Source organism: Rhinolophus ferrumequinum, chromosome 8, assembly GCF_004115265.2.
Source record: "Rhinolophus ferrumequinum isolate MPI-CBG mRhiFer1 chromosome 8, mRhiFer1_v1.p, whole genome shotgun sequence".
Taxonomy (NCBI): Eukaryota; Metazoa; Chordata; class Mammalia; order Chiroptera; family Rhinolophidae; genus Rhinolophus; species Rhinolophus ferrumequinum.
In genome coordinates this window covers 22270164-22294922 of record NC_046291.1, presented here as the reverse complement: position 1 = coordinate 22294922, position 24759 = coordinate 22270164, and the positions used below count along the sequence as shown (strand labels likewise).

General features: G+C 32.8%; 1 protein-coding gene across 1 annotated transcript in view; it reads right to left on the bottom strand.

Moving 5' to 3' along the window:
- ERBB4 (erb-b2 receptor tyrosine kinase 4) overlaps positions 1-24759 on the bottom strand; it is a 1062086-nt gene that overhangs the window by 203316 nt on the left and 834011 nt on the right. The window contains 3 exon segments of the mRNA XM_033113116.1: positions 2365-2463; positions 6151-6273; positions 10676-10808. Of these exon segments, the coding sequence (XP_032969007.1) occupies positions 2365-2463; positions 6151-6273; positions 10676-10808 (355 nt within the window).

Here is a 24759-nt window from a genome sequence, read left to right as displayed (position 1 = left end):
ACACCAAGTCACTTAAAATACTCAATTCACCTTTAACATTGACAGTTCTACTGTGTTTTAGTCATTGTACTATCCTAATGTCTTGAAATAACTCATGAAAATAGTAGGAGATATTTTTGCTTGATATTTATTGATGCTTTGCCAATAGCAATCCATCAATATGTTAATCTTTTACCATCTATCCACGAGGTACTACAGTCACAGTAAAAATATTTTCCTTATTTTTTTTAAACTTAGAAAACAAAAACAGACTCATTGGAATCCATTGGTCACAATTCATCAATCGTCTAGGAAAATGACTCGTTTCATGGCTCAATCACACACAGCTTCATTTAAGATTCAGCAAAAACCTAAGACTTCAAGCTGCCAGCCCCACTCATGTTTCCATGGGAATAGACCTCAGATCAGGAAAAAAAAATAAAAAATAAATGGATGGGGTTAGGGCTTTCAAATAATCATTCAAAATCATGATGAGGTTTTTAGAGCTTCTTTCTTAGGTGATAATTTTGTAGCCTCTTAACCCCTTTTTGCCACTCTGTTTCCATGGAAATATGACAAAAATGGTTGTTCAAATCTCCAGCAGAGGTCATTAGCATTCTCGTGAATTTCAGCTTTGACTACAGTCTATGCTGGGCAAGATCTATTTTCCTATTGGTTTTACATATTAACCTACACTGTTTCTACACATTCTCAAGTTCTTCATCGTTTTTACTTGCTTTGAAAACTCTCTTTACAAATTTATACCAAGATCAAATTACTTGTGATACTGAAAAAGGCTTCACTTTTATACTTTGATGTATGTATGATCCATACATCAGAGTGTAACAGCAGAGTGTCAGAACTTCTACAGAAGGAAACATTATTTAGTCAATGTATTCAGTGTCTGTTAGCTAGGTGTGGTAGATACGCAACAAGAGTGGTTAAGTAACTGGTAAGTCATGGCGCCAACCAATCAGAGCAGCTGGTTTGTCAGATCATTATCAGCCCTATTATATAAAAAACAATAATAAGTTAAAGTAAAAGTAACCCTATGTATGATGGTTAGTATTATGCCCACTTAAAATTTCCAAGGTCACACAATGAACTCCTATAAAACTTACGTAAGAGCTTACAAGAGAAACTAGGTAGAAATATATAGCAATCCAGTCTTAAGAAAAATCAAAGCGCATATGCTTGCATCATCTTTCATATGAAAGTCATTTGAAAATCAAAATCATTTTGTTACTAAAATCATTTTTATACTAAAAGAGAGAAATAATATATATGGGTCTTTGATAGAACCCCTAGCAAGATATCTCGTGTTGAATGTAAAAAATAACAGCATGTTACATGTATAGTTTCATCTGTTCTATCTTCTGAAATTTGTTGAACAGCTTAATCCACAATTTTCGCTAAGGGAAATCTTAAAGTTCTGATTGACCTTATAAAGTACTTCTATTTTTCAGAACTCTCTTATTTTATACTTGGAATTTTTACCTGTAAGATCTTGTCTTCAGAAGTTGAATTAAAAAAAAAAAAGTAAATTTCAATGGGTAATTATCTGACTTATGTAGTTTCCTAACTTAAATTTAACAAGGACTAACTACAGAAACTAATCTTGACTGACGCATTAAACTAAATGGATAACAATAATAAAATCAAGCAGTCTGGCATACTTTTCAAACCATCCTCACCAATCCCAAATGGAGTTTGGAGTAGTGGTTGTGCCATTGGCGTCTGAGGGCAGGCCGACTCTGTCCTTCAGATTGTTTATATAAAGAAAGTTTTACTGGAAGCCATTCACATCCATCGCTGTGTTTTGCTTTGTTTTAACCATCTATGACTGCATATCTACTAAAAGGATAGAGTTGAGTAGTTGCCACAGAGACCACCTTGCAACTACTAAGCTTGACTAACTTCTCTGATCTTTTAAGCAAAAGTTTGCTGTCCCTTGCTCAATATTTTATTTATTTATTTTTTTAATTAAAGTTTTTTGGGGTGCCGATGGTTAGTAAAGTTACATAGGTTTCAAGTGTACAATTCTGCAATACATCATCTATATATCACACTGTGTGTTCACCACCCAGAATCAGTTCTCCTTCCATCACCATATATCTGACCCCCTTTACCCTCATCTACCATCCTCCTCTCCCCTTACCCTCTGGAAACCACTAAACTGTTGTCTGTGTCTATGAGTTTTTGTTTCTTTATTTGTTTGTCTTGTTCCTTTGTTGCTTTCAATCAAGCCTTTAATTTTAATAAGATTATACCATTTACAGAGAAGAAAGTTTGTAAGTAGTAGAGTCTTTTTTTTTTTTTTAATTATAAAAGCAGCCTACTAAGAATGGATAAAAATGTGATTGTCTGGGGTCTGTCTTTACTTACGTCCATGAACTCCACATTGGCTTTGGGACCAGTTGTTTCATTAAGAATCTTAATCGCCACAGGAATTTTTACTGTTTCTCCTTCAGGGACCCAGATACCCTTTGGGGGAAAAAATTCACATTAAATCTGTACTGAGACATATACAACATTTAGACATATGAAACAAAATTTTATTTGACCACTCAACCTATTCATTTCTGAAAAGAACAATTTAGAAGTTCTGTAGTCTTTCATACAATCAACAAACATTTATTATGTCAAGCACCTGTTGTATGTTACAAGTTACTCAGCAACGTTGTTGTCTGCTTTCATTATCTGAAGATGAATCATATGTGTATTCTGCTTTCAAGGTGTCTACACTATTATAAATTCAATTTGTGTGCATAAGAAAGGCTTTAGAAAGTGAGAAAAACATTGAAGTAAGATATAAAAATAATAACATTTGATTTGGATGATATCATCAACTTGTCAAGACTTTGAGAAGGCTGTTCCTATTTTTGAACTTCAATTGTCTCATTTGTGATTTAGAAGATTGGACTAAGTAAAGTTGGAGGTTCTTTGCAACTTTAACGTTATCTAATTCTGAAACTTAAAAGAAAACAATCAAAAAGCATATTTTCATGTTCCTGAAGTTCTGATTGATTTAAGAAATAATTTTCTAAGGTGATTATTTAAGAATTAGTTTTCAAAGGCCAATGCTAAGAAGTATAGAGCACATGTTAATTTGTCTATATTATTAAGTAGTGTGTGCATATATCAAAGATTCTTTTTCATCTCTGAAGTAATATAAAATATTTATTTTGGCCATTGCCAGTTTTCCTCTCCTATAGAAATATGATTATAATATCTAAACAGGATCCATGCATTGAGAAAGTATATAGTAGGTAATGTTAAAGTAATGGAGAACATTGTAAGTCAAATAACAACATTTCTGCATAAATAATTCAAACATTTAAAGGAGGACAATGATTTTGATAAGATATACAGGGATACATGGATTATACAAGAATATTTTTTCAAGTGTATTGTCTCAAATGAACACAGAAGCAAACATGAGGTTATACAGAAAAAAATTCAAATTTTAATTTATTAACCCTTAAATCAAAAAAGTCTTCTTAGGCCAGTTTTAACATTAAAATGAAAGAAAGAGAAAAAAAATAGTATATTGTTCCTGAGCAGAACATTTCTATCCTGTCTTTCTTATTATCAGCTGGTTATAGTCATAAATAAGATATTTTTCAAAAGTGTTTCACTTTGTACTTCTATGCTGAAACATACATATTTGTGTAATATAAGAGGAGACCTAACCACAATAATTATTAAAAAGTCAAAATAATAAAGGAAAAAAAAGGAGGTTAACCTTTAGAAGCTGGAGTTAAGGATTACATTCTTCTTAGAATGAATAGGAATATTTATGTGTCAAATCCAAAATAACAAGACAAGTTCTCTGTTGTATAACAATTTTTAAAAAGTATCCATGCTTAAATGGGAAAAACAAACAAAAAATAGTGCAAAACCCATAGTCTACATTTTCTTACTGATGGTACCTATGGTAGAGAACAGGTTTACCATCAATATTAAAATATTCATAAAGCATACATTTGGAATAACAATAGAAATTCATTGTTAATTAATTTGTACTGCCTTTTAAATAAGTATAGTCATTATTTGTAGGTGCTACCAGACAAAACTTCAGCTATGCTGATACTCATAATATTGGTTGAAATCTTTTATGTTTAGACACAGCATACTCCAACCAGGAGGAAAAATTAACCAAATGATTGTCTAAGTCAATTTGCATTTCTGTAGGCAAGAACAATTCTTTATAGTTTAAGACAGTATGGCCTTACAAACTAATTAGTACAAACTAATTAGTACAAACTAATACGTTAATTAAAACATAGGATCAATTTTTGCTTAGTTTTATAAGTTTGAAAGAATCAAAATAAAATATATTAAGAGTAGATCCTCAGGATATTCAAACTACCGGTGTGTTTTTTTTTTTTTTTTTTTCTCATCCCTGTTTTAAAGGTTTCTTTAAAGAACAGGTCGTTCATGAGTAATACAAAATGTTCATACTATACAAATTGTATTTAACTTGCTTTAATACTTAATAAATCATTCATTTTTCTAGATTAATAAACATACTGACAAATAAAAAAAAAGTAAGGTCAAACATACACATTACTGGTATAATTCAAGCATTCTTATGGAATACTCAATAAACCTCCAATCATTTCAATAAAGGGACAACATCATGAACAACAGCCAAAGCATTCTTTTTAACAAACATAGTATTGAATCTTTAGTTTTAAATGTCTAAATGTGTTCTATATTTCCCTGATAAGGCCAGAGGATCATATTTGGTATTGAGCTATACGTTACACATAATTTAAAATAATATTCAACGTCCAGATCATATAATCTTTAAAAATATAAGGATGACCATATGCTAGGAACAATCCAAGACTGAGTTCTCTTTTAAATAGAAGTCCATTTTTTCCTAGCATGATAAAAATAGAGAAACAGATAGGATATGCTGTGATTCTTCGGACATAGAAAGAATTAAAAACTAGAAGGCATCCAGTCATCCTAGAATAGTTTCTATTCAAATTAGGTTCTCAGTTAATAATTTTGAACTTAATTGACTAAAGCATGCATACTAAGATATTAAGAAACTTCAGCATTTTGACTTTAGAATGAATCAAAGTTTCATTTTAAAAGGATTTGATTATTTTTGGAATATTCAGGAAAGGAAATTAAGGTTTATATTCTAATTGTTAATATTTTCTGTTAGATGAATCTTTGTTTTAAATAGAAAAAAAAGTGAACATTTTAAAATGCAAAATTCCTAAGATCAATTTATTTTAACAGCTACATTTGTAAAAATGTAGGCTTGCATACTGCTTTAAGAAATGTATAACATTGGGAAAGTAAATTTGTGAATTGGATTAATGGACATTAGAAGAAAAATTTAGCACTAACCAAGCAGAGTTTCTTATTCTTGTAATTTACCATTAAAAATAAATTTCACCACAATTAACCCTGGGCCTGACCTCTGAATTGGTTTTGTAATTAAGCTAAATAAGTAAACAGGCAAATGCCATCATTTGATCTTTCCTGTTCCAGTAATACTTCTCTTATTGAAAAGCCATGATGTCACTCTCTCTTTCTACCTGGCCCGGATTTCACAAATAAAATCACTTTCTCAGTTTGCATATATTGGTGAGGATATCAAAACTGAAAATTTTCTTTAAATCCTACATGTTACCAGGTAGACAAAAAATCCTGTCTTAAGGTGTCAGCACGTTTGTGTGGATTCTAAAGAGACTAGTTAAATGGGGAGAGGCTTAGATAAAAGAACAGAAGGAAAAAGAAGAGTGAGGGATGATGGCACACTGCCCAGGCCTGTCTGAGATTTCATGGAGCACTGTGTAGGGGAAAAGGAAAAAAAAAATGGGTAGAAGCTGGATATTTTGGATACGGACAACATTTGCCAAAGGGAAGATGATTTCAAAAAGGGCTCAGAAAGGCATTGAGAGAAAGGACTACTATATGTTGGCTATGTGTCAGTGTGCCTGCTTTCTCACATCTATATCCGTTCTCCACTTGCTTAATAAAAATTAATGCACTCATTTGTGCATCAACATTTCAATACCATAAATGCTCTCCTCTCTGAATATTAAAAGTAAATGATGTTAGCTACAGCAATAACTCTGTCTGGCTATTATTCAAAACAAGTTAGGAATAACAAATAACTGATGGTAGGTATTATTTTTTACTTACTTTATACACAGTTCCAAAAGCACCCGAGCCAAGTACTTTTACTCTTTTGAGCTCAGTTTCTTTCAAGATACGAAGTTGAGCTTGATTGGGCGCTGTGCCACTGGGAGTTAAGGGTTCTACCAACTATGAAACAAAAAGAATAGAGGTTACAACTTGCAGTCCAACAGTGTTTTTCTCTCTTTTTCTATCCCTGGCTGATTCTGTTTCTCACATAGACACAAAAACATACAAGCGCACCTTTTCTTAGAAAACAGTATTTTTGTAATATGGTTCACTCACCATTCCTTCAGACCCTATCCTTTCTCTTCTCATGCTTTGCCTGGATGAGTACAAGTAACAAATGTGTGTCTACCTGGAGGCATACTAGGCTAGAACACCCCCCACCCCATTTTTATAAAAAAATCAAGACTAATTAGCAGCTCTTAATTCTATTTTTTCAAGCCTTCCCACCCCCCTTTTTTGGCATCTTCCACTAAGATTCAGAGATTTTAGTTATGTTGGCATACTCTATCAAAGTTTTCTTTCTCATTTAAGAAGACTTGATACTTTAAAAAAAAAAGAAAGAAAGGAAAGAAGGAAGGAAGGAAGGACGGAAGGAAGGAAGGAAGGAAGGAAGGAAGGAAGGAAGGAAGGAAGGAAGAAAGGAAGAAAGGAAGGAAGGAACGAAGAAAGAAAGGAAGAAAGAAAGGAAGAAAGAGAAAGAAATACTGCCTTCTTAGCACTTAAAGTCTAGCTGGGAAGCTAGGACAGACGTGTCAGAAGAGAAAAAAAATAATAAGTGAGCACAATGCCAATACACCCGGAAAGTGCTTCCAAAATTTTCATGTACATATGAATTACTTGAGGTTCTTGTTAAAATACTGATTCTCATTCAGTAGGTCTGGGGTTGGGCTGACATTTGCATTTTACAGGATTCCAAGTGATGCCTACATATAATGATAGTCCTTGAACACAATTTAAGTAGCAAGGCCCTAGATACCTTCTAGATCAAACATCCTAAAGTTCTATGAAGTGATTCTAGATCATAAGTGAATGCCAGGGGATACAAAGGAATAAAATAATCCTCAAGGAGTAAAGTTCATTAGTTTTGGCTTCCTAAAGGAGAAACAATTTAAAATTAGTCTTGAGATGATAAAAAACAAGGTTGGCATGGGGAGGGAGGGTACTGTCATCCTGAAGAACAGTTTGGACACAGCATCAGGGAGCAGGAGGAAGACATAAAGGGGAACACACAGGGAGTGGAGCGGATCTGGAGGGTGACCTTAGGGTAGGAAACACCAGATCATGAGGTGGGTTGGGTGTGGCAGAAGCCATCAAAATTGGTCTGATAATGTTAGATGTCATCAGAGAAGATACATAAGCAAAAGGAAAGGTTCTGTGACTGTGTGCAAATTTGTTGCTTATGTGAGAAAAAAAAAATGTAGATAACGGAGAACCTCTAGGTACCGAAAAGTCTATATCCTATGTTAAAATTTGAGGTGTTTACCTATACTTCAGAAAAAAGGCAAGGGAGAGAAATAAGAGTTTCTTTATTTAACGTTAAACAAAGGAGCTGAACTTTAAACACAGACAAATAGCTTATTCTTTCTCAGCATAAGAAAATAATTAAGGGCTACTCCTACTCAAATTGTCTTGAAAACCAACACAGTATTTCAACATGTCTGTTTACAAAGCTAAGAGCACTGTGGTCCTCCAGCTTGGTCATTATCAACATGCATCTGTGAACATCACGGTCTACTTAATTAGCCAAACAGAGTCCTGAGTATAGCGATGGCAAGAATTTTGAGATGATAAATGTTATCAATAAACTTAGGTTATTTTCTAACAGTTTGACAATATGCTTTTATTTCATTTTCAAATTTATATTGTATAAACACATATAACTGCATTCAAGTCATGTAAAACTAATCTCAGAAAGAACCACAAAATTCTTTGTTAAATCTGAAAAAGAATCTCCCATAGAGAATCCCCTTCATTTTGCTTCAATTCTGTTGTATAGAATTTGTTAGATTTTGATACTCACACTATATACTTAATTAGGAAGTTTTATGAATTATTTTTAAAGACATTTACAAAAGTCATAGAAAATCATATGCAACATTGGAGACTGGATGTTAGCACTTGGGCTAAATACACTTAAAATATATATTATATACATGCTTTGGCATATACAATTGTAATGATTTCATATTTTGAAAGCTTCTCAATTTTACCTGAAATGTTTAGTCTCCTGTAATTTTCGTAGTTATCATATAAAATGTTCTTAAAACAGATTTTTTCCAGGAATTTGAGTATTATACCTTTAAAAGAACAATAGTTTCATTTTGTGAGCCAGTATGGCAGAATTAGAATTGAGTTTAAATTTGTAGGTTTGTCTGTTGGTGTAGCCATTCACAGGCTTAGTAAACAATTTAATCTTTCTGGCCCCCAACTTCACAACTGTGAATTAGGTATAGCAATGGTTACCTTAGAAGATTGTGTAAGAGTGAAATGGTATATAATATACTTTGGAATATGGCCTGCCATAATATAGGCACTGAGTCTGTTATTCTTCAAGGGATAGGATCAGGTCTCATAATACGTTTTTGTAGTGATAGCATCAAAGCGCCAAGTTTATAGTGCATGTCAGTAAGTATATGCTGAAAAAATATATTTTCTACTTTTATGATTGAAACACAAGAAAGACTATCTGGAGCAAAATAATTTTGGAAAAGTGTATCAACTTTAAATACATTCCCACAATATATCCCTCTTTAACAAATTTTTCACATCTGAGGTGAATTTCCAGCTTCAGTATCTAAGGATTTAAGTTGATCCTCTTAAGAATTCCTCGTTTATTTAGATCATACATATACATAATCTCTCTCTATATAGATAGATAGATAGATAGATAGATAGATAGATAGATAGATAGATAGATAGCTATTTACTTTTACTGAGAGAAAGACGGGAATTTGACAATCATCTAATTTAGTCCTAAAATGATAGCTTTCTATAAAAATAGAATCCATTTATAAGACCAATAAGTATGTTTTATTTAGTAATAAAATGTCAATTTGAAGGACATTGTTAGAAAGCACCATTTAGTTGTTTACTAAAGAAAACAACTCCTTTCCAAACAATGAGACTTTTTTTGAACATGGTTAAGAGACCAAATTTCTCTTCTATTTATCCAATCACCTAAATGTCCACTGCTGTTCCAACCCTTCAATTCCTCCCCAACTCTAGTTTACTTCACTTTCTAGAATTCTCTCACTGACTGCCCCAAGCTAACCATGAAGGAACTTTTTATCTGCCTCTGGCATCCTAGCTAAACTGAAATTATGAACAGCACATGAATTGTGCTCAAACTTTTACTCACATGTGCAAGGTTAAAAGTGACCAAGTTGATCTTCTGTAAACATCCAAGTCAAATAGAAATCACTATTATGTTTTCCCATGTACATAATTTACTACATTTTTTTAAGCTTGCACATGTCTATTGATGAGACAGCCCATTCTAATTTCAGATAACTCCAGTCTTTAGAAAGTATTTTCCTACATGTAACTGTAAAGTAGCTTCCTGACACTTCAACATTATTTTTCTAATTTTGACTTCTGGAGGAAAAGAGCAAAATTTGAATTCATTATCAGCATGCGAAATTTATGAACAAATGAATATTCCAATTCCCGTCAGTGTTAAGAGGAAAAGTCAAGATTGTTACACTGACCATGAAAAAGAAAACAAACCCAGGGAAGGCTAAGTTTCAGAAGAGATTTGCTCTGAATTGTTCATACTGGCAGGAATGTGTGTACTTAGAAAAAACGCTAGTATGCAAGTGAGGAAGAACCTGGGAATACATAGTTTTCTGTGATTGTTTGTCCCCTATAACATGTACAGTGAAAACTATCACTTGCATGCTAGAGGACTCAGTGTGACAATATAAAAGAAATGATAATAAATGGTGGTAATTTACACACTCACAATAACTAACATGATTAATATTAAATGCATCTCATGAATTGTATAGTAAGGTCTGTGTGATTACAACACAGCTTTATCCTGGAAGCCCAGCCTTTCACTGCTGGAATAATGAGATCAGTGGCACCAATGCAATGACCCTAATTAAAGCATAAACTGCTTGCTTATCTGGCTTTATTTAGAACCAGAAAAATTCTATTTCTAACATGTTTCCACTTCTGCTACTGAGATACCCTCTACCCAGACGTTCTAGTTCTGTCACTGTGATATCCAAGAGCTTGCCAATGGGACCCCTCCCTGAAAAGAAACAGATCTGTCTTTTCCTCAATATAATAATTTCCTTGACCCCTGTTATTTAACCTCTTGAAGCCATGAAACTATTTTGATTACTTTTACAATACACTGTGATTTTCCATCAATTTTGTATAACACACTATAAAATATAAATCCTCAGCAGGAAATTGAGCAACATTTTCCATCGGATTACAAAACTGAGTATCATCTAAACCTTCCAAACCCAATGAAAATCCTCAAACACTTGAAGACAAGAAATAAACACCTTACCTCTGTTTCCAGGAATCTTCTCAAGGCTCTTTTCTTTTTGATGCTCTTCCTTCTCACGTAAACTGCGAATGTTAGACCCACGATGACCAGGATGAAGAGCCCTCCAATGACTCCAGCTGCAATTAGAGGAGTTCTGCCAACCAGATGGAAAAAAAAAAAGAAAAAAGTATGAAGGGAGAAAAAAATAGAGGAAGAGGAAAACACAATTATACACACCACAATTATTCTGACACATCTAGTCAGAAGGAATGCAAATAAAAATGCATTAGAGGTATAACAAAACTTTTCTCATGCTAAGAACTGGAGATGTTTTTGTTCCATTTTGTTTTTAATAATAAACCATGCACATACAACTAATCTTTGGAGATGACCAGCCACAGCATGCTTTTTCATGAAAAAACTGTAAAACTTAATAACAATGAGGAATGTATGCCAAAACGTTGACACAGGAGCATTTTCTATTGTTTTCCTCTTACTTCTATCTCTAAATGAATGGAAAATACATTTTAATTATATTGATGTAGTATGTAATATTATAGTCAACATTTCCTCTAAGACTGGCTTTCTCAACAGTGGCACTGTGGCATTCTGGGCTTGATACTTGCTTGTCGTGGGGAACTGTCCTATACAATTTAGGATGTTTAGCACCACCCTTGGCCTCCGTCCACTGGATACCGGTAACAGCTCTGCCCTCCAGTCATGACAATGTCTCTAGACATTGCCAATTGTCTACATAACTCACCCCCAGTGGAGAACTGCTGCTGTAAAGTAAAATGGAGTGAACTCCACACTGCCTGAGTATGAGTATAACAATAAGAGAGAGAGAGAGAGTAACAAAGGTGTCATTTCAAACTCTGGCAAGGGTAACTCTGTTGGCAAAAGAAAGATAAAAAATTGTGTCAGACAGAGTTATGATGCGAGGAATACACATTATTATCAAAAGTGTACGTCGGCGTCATGCACCCATAAAACAGGTTTGTTCATTAAGTACTGCATAAAAAGGTGTAAATAGTACCGAAAAGGGATTAGAAAGAGATGGACTGCAGATTTTTATTCTTAAATTTGTCAGCTAACATAGAATTTTGAAACTTTTCCTTTTTTATTGTTTTCTTAGGTAAAATTTGTCCTTGTTTAAAAAGTAATATTGGTGGTTTTAACTTCCTATTCTAGACTAGAGTAGTATCTATAAGGTTTTCTGTGGCCAGAGCCCTGAAATATATTAATTTCATACGCCACAGCAAATAGCCCAGAGTAAAACACATAGGTGTTACCTAATACAGATTTGGCCATAAAACCATGATAGATATTAAAACTAAAATATAATTCCCTGAATGCCCATGCCTTCCATAGTGAAGTATTTAGTATCTTCTATTCCTTTTCCCAGAAGCAACTACTCTCTAAGGCTACACTCTTTTAGAAAAAAAAGAAAAATGACCTGCTCTTGCAAAATAAACTTTTGCTTAAAGACAAATCAGAAATAATGATAGCAGATAGCAAATAAAACCTTAAAATTTTAAACATCTTTTAAAAAAATCTGTGTAACTTCTTGTATAAATGAATCATGCCTTTTAAAGATTATGACTGTTATACTGTGATATAAAACTGCAGAAAAAGCTTAAGAAGTAGTTCATCCTAAGGTTGTTTTCTGACAGCCGAAAGTACTATCACATACTGAAATGTTGCTATAATTCAACTAGATATTCCTAAGTAAAATTTTATAAAGATATAAAAATCTATGCTCACAAAATTAAACTTTGATACAGACACGAACTCATCACTGTTTTGTGTTTTGGTGTGTGTAAGATCATATTTTTCAGCATGCCAGTTAAATATGTATTTCAGAATAATTTTAAGTGTTCAACCCAAGGAATAATTTTCAGCTCAAGTGCCTAACATATCCCTGAAAAGCCACTACTATAAAAAGGGTTGCATTTTTGTTTCCTCAGCCAGCTTTTTATTGCACAGGATTTATGTGTGATTGAGAATAGTGTCTAATGCTTTGTTAATTGTAGAATTTACCAAAACACTAAACTTCTTCTGCTTATATATTTTGCAAAAGAATAAGTGGTATGCATTTATGATAACATATGTCAACGTCACTGTAAATTAAAAGAAAATGCTTTACTTTTTTTGTTTTCCATTTTAAGAAGGATCACTTATTGTACAGCATAATAAGACCCCTGTCTCCATGCTTTTCATCCAGTTTGGGTGGATAGCAATTGTCATGTCGTTATTACTTAGTTGTGCCATAGCAATAAGAATAAAATGTTCAAAAATGAAACAGACAGCAATTTCTATGTTTTTCTCATTAGCATTTACTTTTGATATTTTCTCACAGCAGTTCTTTTGTCGATTTGCATTTCTTTAGTTTTTTTTCTTCTCTTACCACTCTGCAGTAATGGTAGGTGTACAAACAACCTGAAGAAGTAAAAAAAAAAACAAAAACAAAAACAACAAAACAAAACAAAAAAACCAACAACTAGCATTTCTGCAACTAAAGATCACACATAAATGTTTTGGACATTTGGAAAGGCCAAATTCTTTATATTCCAGCAGAATTTACTCTTGAAAACAAGCCATTAACCGTGAGTGAAATTGAGAAGGGGGAACATTCTATAAGATTACTTGAATGTTTTCTTTAATAAGTAAATATAATGTAAAAAGGTACTAGTTTTCATTTAAAAAACTTAATAGTCATAAAAAACAGATGTGAAATTTAATTCTGGATTGGATTCTAGGTTGGACAAACTAGCTATACAGATATTTTTGAGGTAACTTGAGAAGTTTGAATATGAATTAGATACTAGATGATATGAAAATTTATTGCCATGAAACCATGTGGACAAGAAATTGGAAAGACTGGGTTATGAAGCAGTAGGATCTCAATGCACACACACACACACAGACACACACACACACACCCCTTGGCCAGATCTGTTCTCGCCACAACAGGAAAATCAACCCAATTTGGCCTCCACTCATGAATACCCTCAGCCATAAAGGGCCCAACACCCATCTCAGCCCTATTCCACTGCAATACAATAGTTGTAACACACACACACACACACACACACACACACACCCTCTGGAATAATACACAGTAAGACAGTAAACAATAGTTGTCTCTGAATAGTATGACTATGGTGCTCTTATTTTTATATTTTTCTAATTTTCTAATTTTCGACAATGTTTTTTTTTTGAAACACAAGTTTATTAAATTGACAAAAAAACAAAAAAAAATACATCACTATCTAAAAGTTTAGCTTTATAATAATGGCCTTGTTTTCTTTTTTCTTGAATGTTTGTTTTATTTCCAATTAAGATTTAATTTTGCTATTCACTGTCCATTTTTACAATCTACTTTTGCATATGTTTTCCATTCATTATAGTTTAAGATGTCTTAGACATTTAATTATCACCATGTTTCTTTTCATTAAATCACATTTCATAAAACCAAGCTAATCTGAAAAGTTAATGTTACACATATCCTACTCTTCCAATTTTGATGTTTCCTAGATATTTGTAGTTGTACGATAGATTCTCGGTTTTTTTCCTGAGAGTTAATGCTTCACTTTTTGAGGACCATTTGGATAAAGAGGATGTAGCTACTTAAGCTGCTTCTTTAAAAATGCTACATATCCCTCCTAAGTCCAATGGGAGCTATTGCCAACTAAGCTATATTTCTGAGTGTTTCCTCTTACTTGTTAGTCAGAGAGACCTGGAAGATGTTGAGTTAGGACTTTGTTAATGAGATCATAAGGTCCAAACACCAAGGAACCAAGAACATTCTGTAATTCCTTATCTGTAACAGGAGTATTGTTTAATTGTGTTATTGGCCTGTTCATTAAAAATGGTTGGGACTGCCTAAACTATAAAAGATAAGTTAAAGCTTCAATGAAAAGGATGCAATCAAATGATAGTTTACCTAATTCTGTGCTTTGAAAATAGTATAATGAAACTGATATCCTTCCACTACTCATATAAACGAATAAGGATTCTGAATCACAAATGAACTTAGTTAATTTATTTAAGAACACATAATTTGGTTTCCATAATTTCATTTAGAAGTTCAGAGACCACAGGATGCATTATATTCTATTGGCATGAATGCAATGTTTTAAACAGTTATATATAAAAGAGTAGTGACTCCCAAAACTATATTACTCATATAATAAGACACATGAGGAGATATATTATCATTCATTACTACATTTGAACCATTCTATTCCTCAATGGAGAATATAAAATGTGAGCTAATACATGGAACCTGATTTTAGAAACATCTAAATATTATCTTTCATTGATCTGCTTCCTTCCAGATATCAGATCATAAACAAAATGTAGTCAAGTAAACATAACTTATGATTAAAATTCACATGACTCTAAAAATGTTCTGTTCTACCATTTCCTGTTTCATGTCAAGGGCAGGATATCCTACAAAAAAATGTACAGTAGTAGTTTTCTTTAAAATCGTAAACTTGCTAAAACTGGTATTTGAAATAATATAGTCATTGCAAAGAATGCTAAATCTACGAGATTCTTTTATAGGTCCATCACCAAACAAAAGGATTTTAAATTTATAATATAGGTACATTTTACTTAAATTCTTGTTTACATCATTTTCAATGAAAGATAAAGGAAACGATGTGAAGTCTAATAACACACTGATTATATAATTCTCAGCTAACAGTATTAACTTTGAGAGCTCTACTTTTAGAAGCTTCTAAATTAAACAATTTGAAGATGTTTCTTCAGGATTCACTGGATCAAACTTAGAGCTACTTCACTGTTTATCTATGGGTACTAAAGATTAAACTTTTTATTTTTAATTTACACAAAAGGTAAAAATAAACAAACAAAAACCACGGGCTAGTCAGATAATTTGAATGGGATTTTTGCATAATAAACTTCGCAAGTCTCAGAAAGTGTAAAATAGTGCCTCACACATTATAATTGTGTGTTTTGCTTTCAACCCTCCGTGATTTTTTCTTTAAGTGGCATATGGAACTAAAAGATTCTTTGGCGGTTCACTAATCTGAGTTTTAAACATTTGTCTGCCTGTAAGGAGTTGTGATTGTAGTGCCTTTATTAAACAACTTGGCTTAAATACACACGAACACATTCCTCACCTAAGTAAGGTAAAACAAAATAAACACAGCGGGAAACTACCTGGCCTTTCTGAAACTCCTGAGATCTTATGAATTTGCCTCTAGCTCCTGCCTATTATTGTCATTAAATCAAATGCCTTTAAGCATCGGAGAATCATAGGCCTCACTTTGGCCAGATGGTCTCAGTTTGTGCCAGTGTATCAATAGTATTACATTCACTCTCAAAAGTACCCATATATGAGCAATAACTCAAATGTTAATCCTACCTAGCCCAATTTAGAGAATCTAAGATATCCCAAGGTAACAAATCTTTATACAGTGTGTGAATATATAATACATGGAGAGATAATGGAGAGAGAGAGAGAAAGGTAGAAGAGAGTAGACACAGAGAGACAGAGAGAGAGGTTTTAGGATTAGGGAGTTTTACTTGCTGGGAAGGCAAATCAATTAGTAATTGTAAAAACATACATACATACATACATACATACATACATACATAAACAATTTATACATAATAGATGGATAATTCGTAAATTAAGATCAGATGTGATGCTTCTCTGTAATCTTATATAGTTTTTAACAAATATAATTAGGTAACATTGTCTATCATCCTGTATCCTCTCTTCCTTCTGAAAATCTTACAGTGGCCACCAGGCAAAAGCATGAGTCTATCATGAACCAGAGGTTAAATGTATCCTCAGCAATGCACTCCATATTTCTTAATTTGTTCTTGCTATAAGATAAATGCAGTTCATCAAAAACATGTTGACTCTTTATTGAAAGAAAATGTTTCGACTTACTTGCCAACTGAGGGAATACAACTTTGGAAATAATATTTTCAATATTTTATTAATTATGTAAGCAATATAAAAACACAGTAAAATTCTGTTCATATGAGAGGAACACGAGATTTGACTGCCATCAAGGTACTCATGGGTTTTATAGCACATATAGTGTCAGTTTCAATAGGAAATAATCTAATAGAAATGAAAATGTCAGACTTTCTACCCTGATATAGAAAACATTCCCTTTCATAGAGATAAACCACAGATGTATTTGGTTCCATCTACAGTACCCTTAAAATCAAATAATTTAAATAGATTGACTATAGACTTTCCACTCTAATAACACTTGTATATTTTTAATTTTTAATTTTACATGCATCCTATACTTTCACAATGACTATGTGATGTAATTCTTATAACTTCCATACTATATAAAAGGAAATAGACTCTTAGAAAGTTAAAACACCTGGATATGGTCAAACATAAAGAGTAATGCTAACATTTTATACCTTGGAATCTCAAGTACATTAATATTTTAGTTGTATTATGTTGTCTGTCTAAAGATGATGCATTAGCATTTTTTTTAGAGTATATAAATATGATTCATTAGAATTTTCTTTAATACCTATTTTTGATCGTAGAAAACAGAAAATGTACATAAATTTATTTCAGGATTCTAATAGACTCTTTCCTTCTATATTTAGTTATATTTTACTATTGTGATTCTCCTCAGACTATTATTGTATCTTCATTGATGTTCACTGTGGTTTATGTTTACTAAATTCTTCATGCCCTTATTGGAATTTGCGAGGGACATTATTCTTCATTTAGCATCATTTCATTTTTTTTTCCAGTGAGAAAACAGTTAAGAGGATTTTTTCTTTAACTTTAAAAAACAGTATTTCCTTTAAGAAAGGCAAAAACAAGGAGTATCCATCATTCTAGTGAAGGTGCTTGTGCACTGCTACTCTGTTCTGTCTTCCCAAGCAGTTCTGATTTGAAACAAAAAACCTTGAAACACGACAAAACACTGAAATGCCATAGAAGACATTTTAAGGTTTACTGCCTAGGGCAAGGAGAACCACATTAACAGGAGTTTTTTTCTCCTGCAAATTGGTGCTTATTCTGACCTAGAATTCCAACTGCTCTATAAATATGACACATATTTTCCTTTTGAGCAAATGAATGTGATTTAGGTCAGACTCTGATGTAGACCTCAGTTGACAGTTACAGTTTTTACTTGATAAGACCTATGGTATTTGTATGTCTCTATGTTTTGATTAGAATTTGACATGCCTCTATTTCATTATACTATAACCAGAAGTATAAGTGCTGACACAAACCAATCACAGCATACTCTCCCTCTGCCAAGGCAAATCTGAATGTTACTTGATTTGTCTTCATGTGTTAAAATAAACTTTTTCTTCCAATGTTTTTTCAATATGTGAATGTTACATGTCATTTAACACAGTGTTACAAAGTATTTCAGTAGAGATATTACCATCCAACCAATATGTAATAACATCTCATTCTTTATCTCTAGGATTAGCTTCTGAGAAAAATTTCTAATAGCTTCATGGTACTTCCTTCCTTCTGCGTATAGGCCATGCTTACACTTATCCACTGGGTTTTTGTTTGTTTGTTACAATTTTGGAGAAAGTATACAAACTTGTACATTTGATTTTTGAAGCAAACATTCTTATGGTTAAGGACACTATCCTGAGAATATATATAATTCATCTATTAATTTTATATCTATGATTTTTTTCCAGGTTTATTGAGGTATAATTGATCAACATCTATGAATTCTATAAATAACACATTGAAGGGGAATTAGACCAGAAATAACTATTCTTTTAACATTTTTTTAAATAGCTGAGGTGAATGTTCAGTATTCAGCTGTTTTTTTCATGGTTTATACATATTATACAATATCATCAATGTCTAAATTAGTAGAGCAGTTTTATCATTATCTACATACATAATATACAAAGATGTGCAATGCCACAGAACACTGTAAACATTTAATTTAAAAATACATTATCTACTAAGTACTGCTCCATCTTATCACTTACTTATTACATAGTATTAATTATCACAGGGTAATCTGAAGCAATATGCCCAATGATTAAGAAATTTAGGAAAATGTTCTTACAACTTCAGTTATGTTACCTACCAAAATTGTTCAACATGCTAAAGAATTTATTATTATCATAATAAAGCAGAAAACTGCTTTATGAAGAAAAGTGGAGGGGTTAAATCATTGCAGGCACTATTCTTTGTTCCTGTATGTTAAAATATTTTTTTCACCTAAAAATCGCCATTCATTCTAAGCACAGTAATTTCAGATACCTGTGTTACTAACAAAGACTATATACTATTGGCAAAGTACATCCATCTTTATCTATCAAAGTATTAAGCCACACATCTGTGTCATCTTTATTGGTCACAATTACATAACGCAGATGTAAGTAGTCCCATTTTCAAAGGATTCACAACCTAATTTTTTTCAGTAATAGTTTGACTTGTTCTCTTTATATGCAATTCTCTAGTATGAATATCTTTGACTGTTTTAGTATGCTTTTTAGACACCGGGAACCTTGCCTTAGACTAAAAACTATTTTTTTTTTAAATGAAATGCTAACACAGAAGAATTAAGGAAGTGTCCTTCTTAAGAAATATCAGTCTTTTTCATTTGGATGATATATTTTTCTACTTATATTGCTCTGCTAGTAGCCATGTTTCCTTCTGAGGAGATCTCCAAGTGCTCATGCAGGAGCTGGTGGCCTTAAAGAAATCTTATGATTTGGATGAAGTGAGATGGGAAGAGACTTTGAGAAGCCGGTGCAGTTGTGGGGGGAATGCAAGGACTTTCATTCAGAGTCACTAAACATTTCTTGCAGGATTAAAGAACAGCGGTACTTTTGCTAGGCGTTTTATACATGTTATGCCAAATCATTCTTTCAACACAATTGATTATTTATGTAAGATGAATCTGAGGTAGGTTTTATAACTTGTCCCAAATAACAAGTATTGTAAGTGGATGGTCAAGATTTGAATCTTGGCATGTTCTGCTGCAAAGACTTCTGCTTCCACTAAAATATGATTATAAGATTATATTAGGAATATTATTTGGTAGCAAAGTTGTCAGGTAGGTAAGCCAGGAAAAGAAGATATTTGCAAGAAGACTAGTTAGCTGACCATTTTAATAGTCCTCATCAGTGGCAATGAGGGACAGCCTAGAGAAGAACGGTGGATGAGACAGAAAAGCATACAGTAACAGAAATAATAATAAGTATCGAATCAAAGGTGCAGAAACACAAAGGAGGAGTCAAAGATGGCTGAACTCCCAGGTCTGGGTGAGTGGAAGGTTGATGGTGCCATTTATGGTGTTAAAAATAAATAAAGGAAACCTCATTTAAAATGAAGTTCGGAAGCCCTGAAAAGGGGGACACTCACACACTGCCACCCAGGCACCAAACAGGAGGACTTATCACAGCAGGAGGAAGAATTTCTCCTTGACCTGCAAGACACATCCACCTCTGTAAATCATCACCTGAGCCTCGTCAGCTGGTTGCCTTCAGGTTTGGGCTCCTGGTTACAGCCCAGACAATGAGAAACTGCCACATTCAGCTAATGAGAAGCCGTTACAACCCTGAACTTTTCCAAACAGTCCCTCCCAAGTTCCACTTTTCCCCAAATAATTCCAAGTCCTATTCTGTTCTTTCGACTTGCCTACAGTTTGACATAGTTTTTGTGTCTGGAATTGCCAATTTCTCTGCTATTCCCAAACAAATGAATTTTGCTGGTAAAATATCGGGCTCTTTATTTTGTTTTTTTGCTTGTTTGTTTTGTTTTTGTTTTTAAGATCAACAATGGACATGGGAAAATCAGGAGAAAGACAACATTTTTAAGAGAGAAGTGTTGAGTTCTTTTGGATCTATGGATCTAAGGTACTGAAGGGTGTTACGAGTATGTTGCTATTGCTTTACTATGCTTTCAGATTTCTGGGTCCACTTGTTTCTACTTTAATTTGAAGATTTCTACCTGTGATGACATTATTAATAACTTCACATTTTTAATGAAAGAGAGTCACATATAACATAATGTCATTTCCTTTGGATTTTTCCACTTCTTTATGTTTTCCCTGGTAGCACTAAAAAGACAAACAGGAAAGTCATGGTTCGAGAGCTTTTTTTCCCTTCCCTCTCCCTTTCCCTTTTGTTTTCCTGATAGACTGTTATTTTTATGTCGTTTGATTTCTTTCAATTAAGGTGAACTTTACGGTTTTAATCAGTCTTTTGACATTGCTTTTCTTTTTACTGACATTTTGAGACCAATCATTTACAAGGGTAACACACCTCTAAAATATTTCATCGATTTTAAAATCCTGTTCATACTATTGTCCATGAACTGTTCTTCACCTCGGGTAATATATGCTGGAGCCAGATGCTTCAAGATGCTTAGTATCCAGATGCTTAGTAAGCCTATATGGATCTCTGTTAATTTTGAGCGCTAAAGACATCGCCTTTTTGGATAATGTAAAGTTTGGCATTAAATATTAAAACGTATAAGGAAAGTTCTTTAATTGAAAAAAATAGTTAAACATAACTAATTTCAAATAAGCTGCTTCTTTTTTGTTTTTTATGATTCAGTAATTTTCACAGAGGCAACTTTATGTTCCAGATATAAACTGCAAAGTGCTAATAAACAGAGTCAATTTTATGGCCTTCCCTGTGACCCAATTCATTATAATTTGCTATCATATTTACAAGAGTATCTCTCCCTAGCACTGTGTTTCTCTTTTATACACTCCCAAACTAAATTTGATTTAGTTATTTATAATTATTCTCCCATGGATTCTTTATTTCCAGGTAAATTATAAGCAATGTGAGGTTAGGGACCATTACTTCTAACTTTTTATTGCTTTATACCTCTTAATAACATTCTCTAGAAGATTCTCAATAATTATTAAATAAATCAAATAGCAAAGGGGGCATTTTAGGTGATACTGCATTTAAGAAAAATGCAATTACTCCATCTGATGAGACATTTTAGTATTTGGAACAATTGTGAAAAGAACAAAATATGTTCTTTGCATTTGTCCTCTAAATAGTTGTCTGTAATTGCTCACTTCACTTCCGCTTTCGTTTCTTGAACTAACACCCATCATAGTTTTAATCTCTGCCTCTCTAATACGTCAGCTCTTGTCAAGGTCACTAATTGTTTCCTTATTGTCAGTTTGAAAGTTATTTCTTAGACATAACCTTAACCAATCAGTTAGTTAGTAACATTTCATAAGTGATCACTCTCTTAAAACACTGTCTTCCCTTAAGTTCCATCACATCACTTCCTTTAAGTTTCTCCTGTAGTTAGTCAGTCCTTTATAGTTCTGTTTTGCAGCTTCCTTCTTATCTTCCTGATCTTTACATGTACGAGGGTCCTCAGACTTAATCACTGGATTTTTCTTCTTCTCTACCTACATTTTCTCCCTACATATGATATCATCCAACTTTTTTATCTATATTATGATTAAACAAATTTATATCTTCAGTCCAAACCTCTCCTCTGAATTTACATATATTTAATAGCCTTTTTGATGTCTCCACTTATATGTCTGATATCTCATCCTTAGCAATTCAAAAATAAATTTAATTCCAACTCCCCATTTCTTTCCTCCCTGTCTCCTATTTTGGCAAATGGCAATTTTATCTTTCTGTTTTCTTCCACATACCACATCTATTTAATCTAGCAAAAAGCTTTAATTTAGCAACAAACATATAATCAGATCCCTGTTCTGACTACTCCTTTTTTTTGGCATAATCTATCCCTTTGAGGGCAAATATTCTTTTCTTTCTAGTCTATATCATTTACTTCTAATATATCTCATGACATCTGCTGACTTCTAGTTTAACTTAGCTCATATAGAAGTTCTAGAATAAGGTTGCCATTTGAAGAGTCTTATTTTCATGAGCAATGCATAAATTTCAAATAACTTTAGAGAGAGAAATAACTGTATTTACATATTCAGTACTTAAAGGTAAAATAATGGTATTTCTGTTTTTAAAAGTACAAATATAAGTACTTTAAGTGCTGGTATTATGTCACAGACATCTTTATATTCTTTGAATTTTACTGGCTCATGCAAAGGAGAACTAAATAATTGTTACATGAATACATCACTAAATGAATAGTTTACGTCTATAAATATTTACATACTGTTTATCTCAAATAAACTCTTAAAACCACATGAATACTTCAACAGTTGAGAGCTTTCTGTATGTTTTTAAAGTTAACAAAACCTAATTCTAAAATCTCTAATGAAAAGAAAATGATGAGTGTTTGTTATTTAATCCTTCTTTGAACATGTTTAATATTTGCTTATTCCTGATTTCATGGTGATCGATAAAATAATATATTACTCTAATAGCTGTGAAAATAATCTTTAGACCAAGTTTTTGTTTTTGTTGTTGTCTGTTTACCAAATGTAGTTTAGTTTATCTTTCATCCCACAACACTTTGTCAAAATCCCTGGTTGATTATAAACCAACTGCCATTCCTATTCCCCTGCCCCCTAACACCTTCTAATGTAGTGATTTTTAAAAAGCTAAATATTGTCCTCCATCGTTCTGCATCTTGATGTGAACATACAACGTGTTTCTGACGAATGAGAGGAAAGCGAAAGTTGGATAAAATAATTCTGAGAAAGGACAGGTACAGCTGATGGAGCCGTCCCTCTGTTCTGTCTTTGAATGTCATGCTTTGGATGAGCTGTAGCAGTCAACTTGCTACCAAAACAGAAAGATAAGATAATGACAGATTCTGGCCTGATGTTACTGATTCAGGAACCAATGGTAACAAGTCCCTCACTTCTAGATTTTTGTTATATAAAAGAAAGACATATAACCTATTTGTTGAAGCCAACTAATATCTGGTTTTATTTTACTTTTAGCCAAGTAAAGTCCTAACAGAAAAAAGAACTATGTCCAGATTTTCCACCTTTTCCTTCTTTTCCTGCATTTTGATTGTCAAATGCATTATCTCAAGATAATTAGATTTTTAAAAACAAAAGATGAAACCAATGTCCCTTCCTTTTCAGATAACAGTTAATAACCCTGGTGCACCTATTATGTCTGCTTAGTTATCACAATCTCCTAGTCATTTACTAGGCTTTACCTATATCCGTCTTGACTAAACAGTTTCTTTTGGGGGGAGGAGTTTCTTATACTTTTACAAGTACCACTATGTAGAAGCTTGTAAAACTTCCTCAAGGATGTAGTTTCTGAATTGTGGAATTTAAATATGTTGTAATGGACAGCATGTTCACTGTCATCTGCTTTCAAATAGTGATAAAATTAAAAAATAGTAAGAGTTGTTCCTAAGTTATGAACCTCATGCAAATATTGCACTGGAAGATCAATATAGAGAACATGAAGAAACATGAGTTCTTCATTAGCATTTAACTTGGCAAACACAAATATCCAGTTTTTCTAATTTCTGGGTCCATAGTTGATTGGAAGTACCCAAGCGGGGGGAGGAAATGAGAGGATGAGGCTGTTTTCATCGCTTTTAAAAATATTCCATGGAGGACTTGGAAAAAGACAAATAAGCCTTTCTTGCAAAGACTTCCGGTCACTGCACCCCACTTTAATAATGTTTTCAACATAGAATGGATTGCTTTATATCCTATGGGAGGTTTATTGTGACCAATTTCACAAAAACACATTTTAAAGCATTTAATAACAATGTTTAGCAATATAACTCCTTTTTGATCTTACATAAATGTCCAATCCCTAATTAGAACACATTTCTAATTATGGGGAAACCCGTTTTTTCCTAAACGATTGCTTAGAAGATGTTATGATTCTGCAGATGTTCTGCACAGAGATTTAGAGCCACCAGATAATGTAAACAAAGAAAAAAAAGAATTTACGTCAATTCAAACAACATTGAAATAATATAATAGCAAGACGACTTTATACTTTGCCTGAAACCATTTCATTTACATGCAAAAGAAATCATTACCACTAAGTAAAAAATAAACAAAACAAAACACATCTACATGAACCAAATTCTCTTCTCAGCTAGAATATTAATTTTTCAATCTGTTCTTTCTCTATTATTTTTTTATTATTGATACTATGTGTACTATTTACATTAGGCCATAATTGATGGCATGCATTGCTTTGGA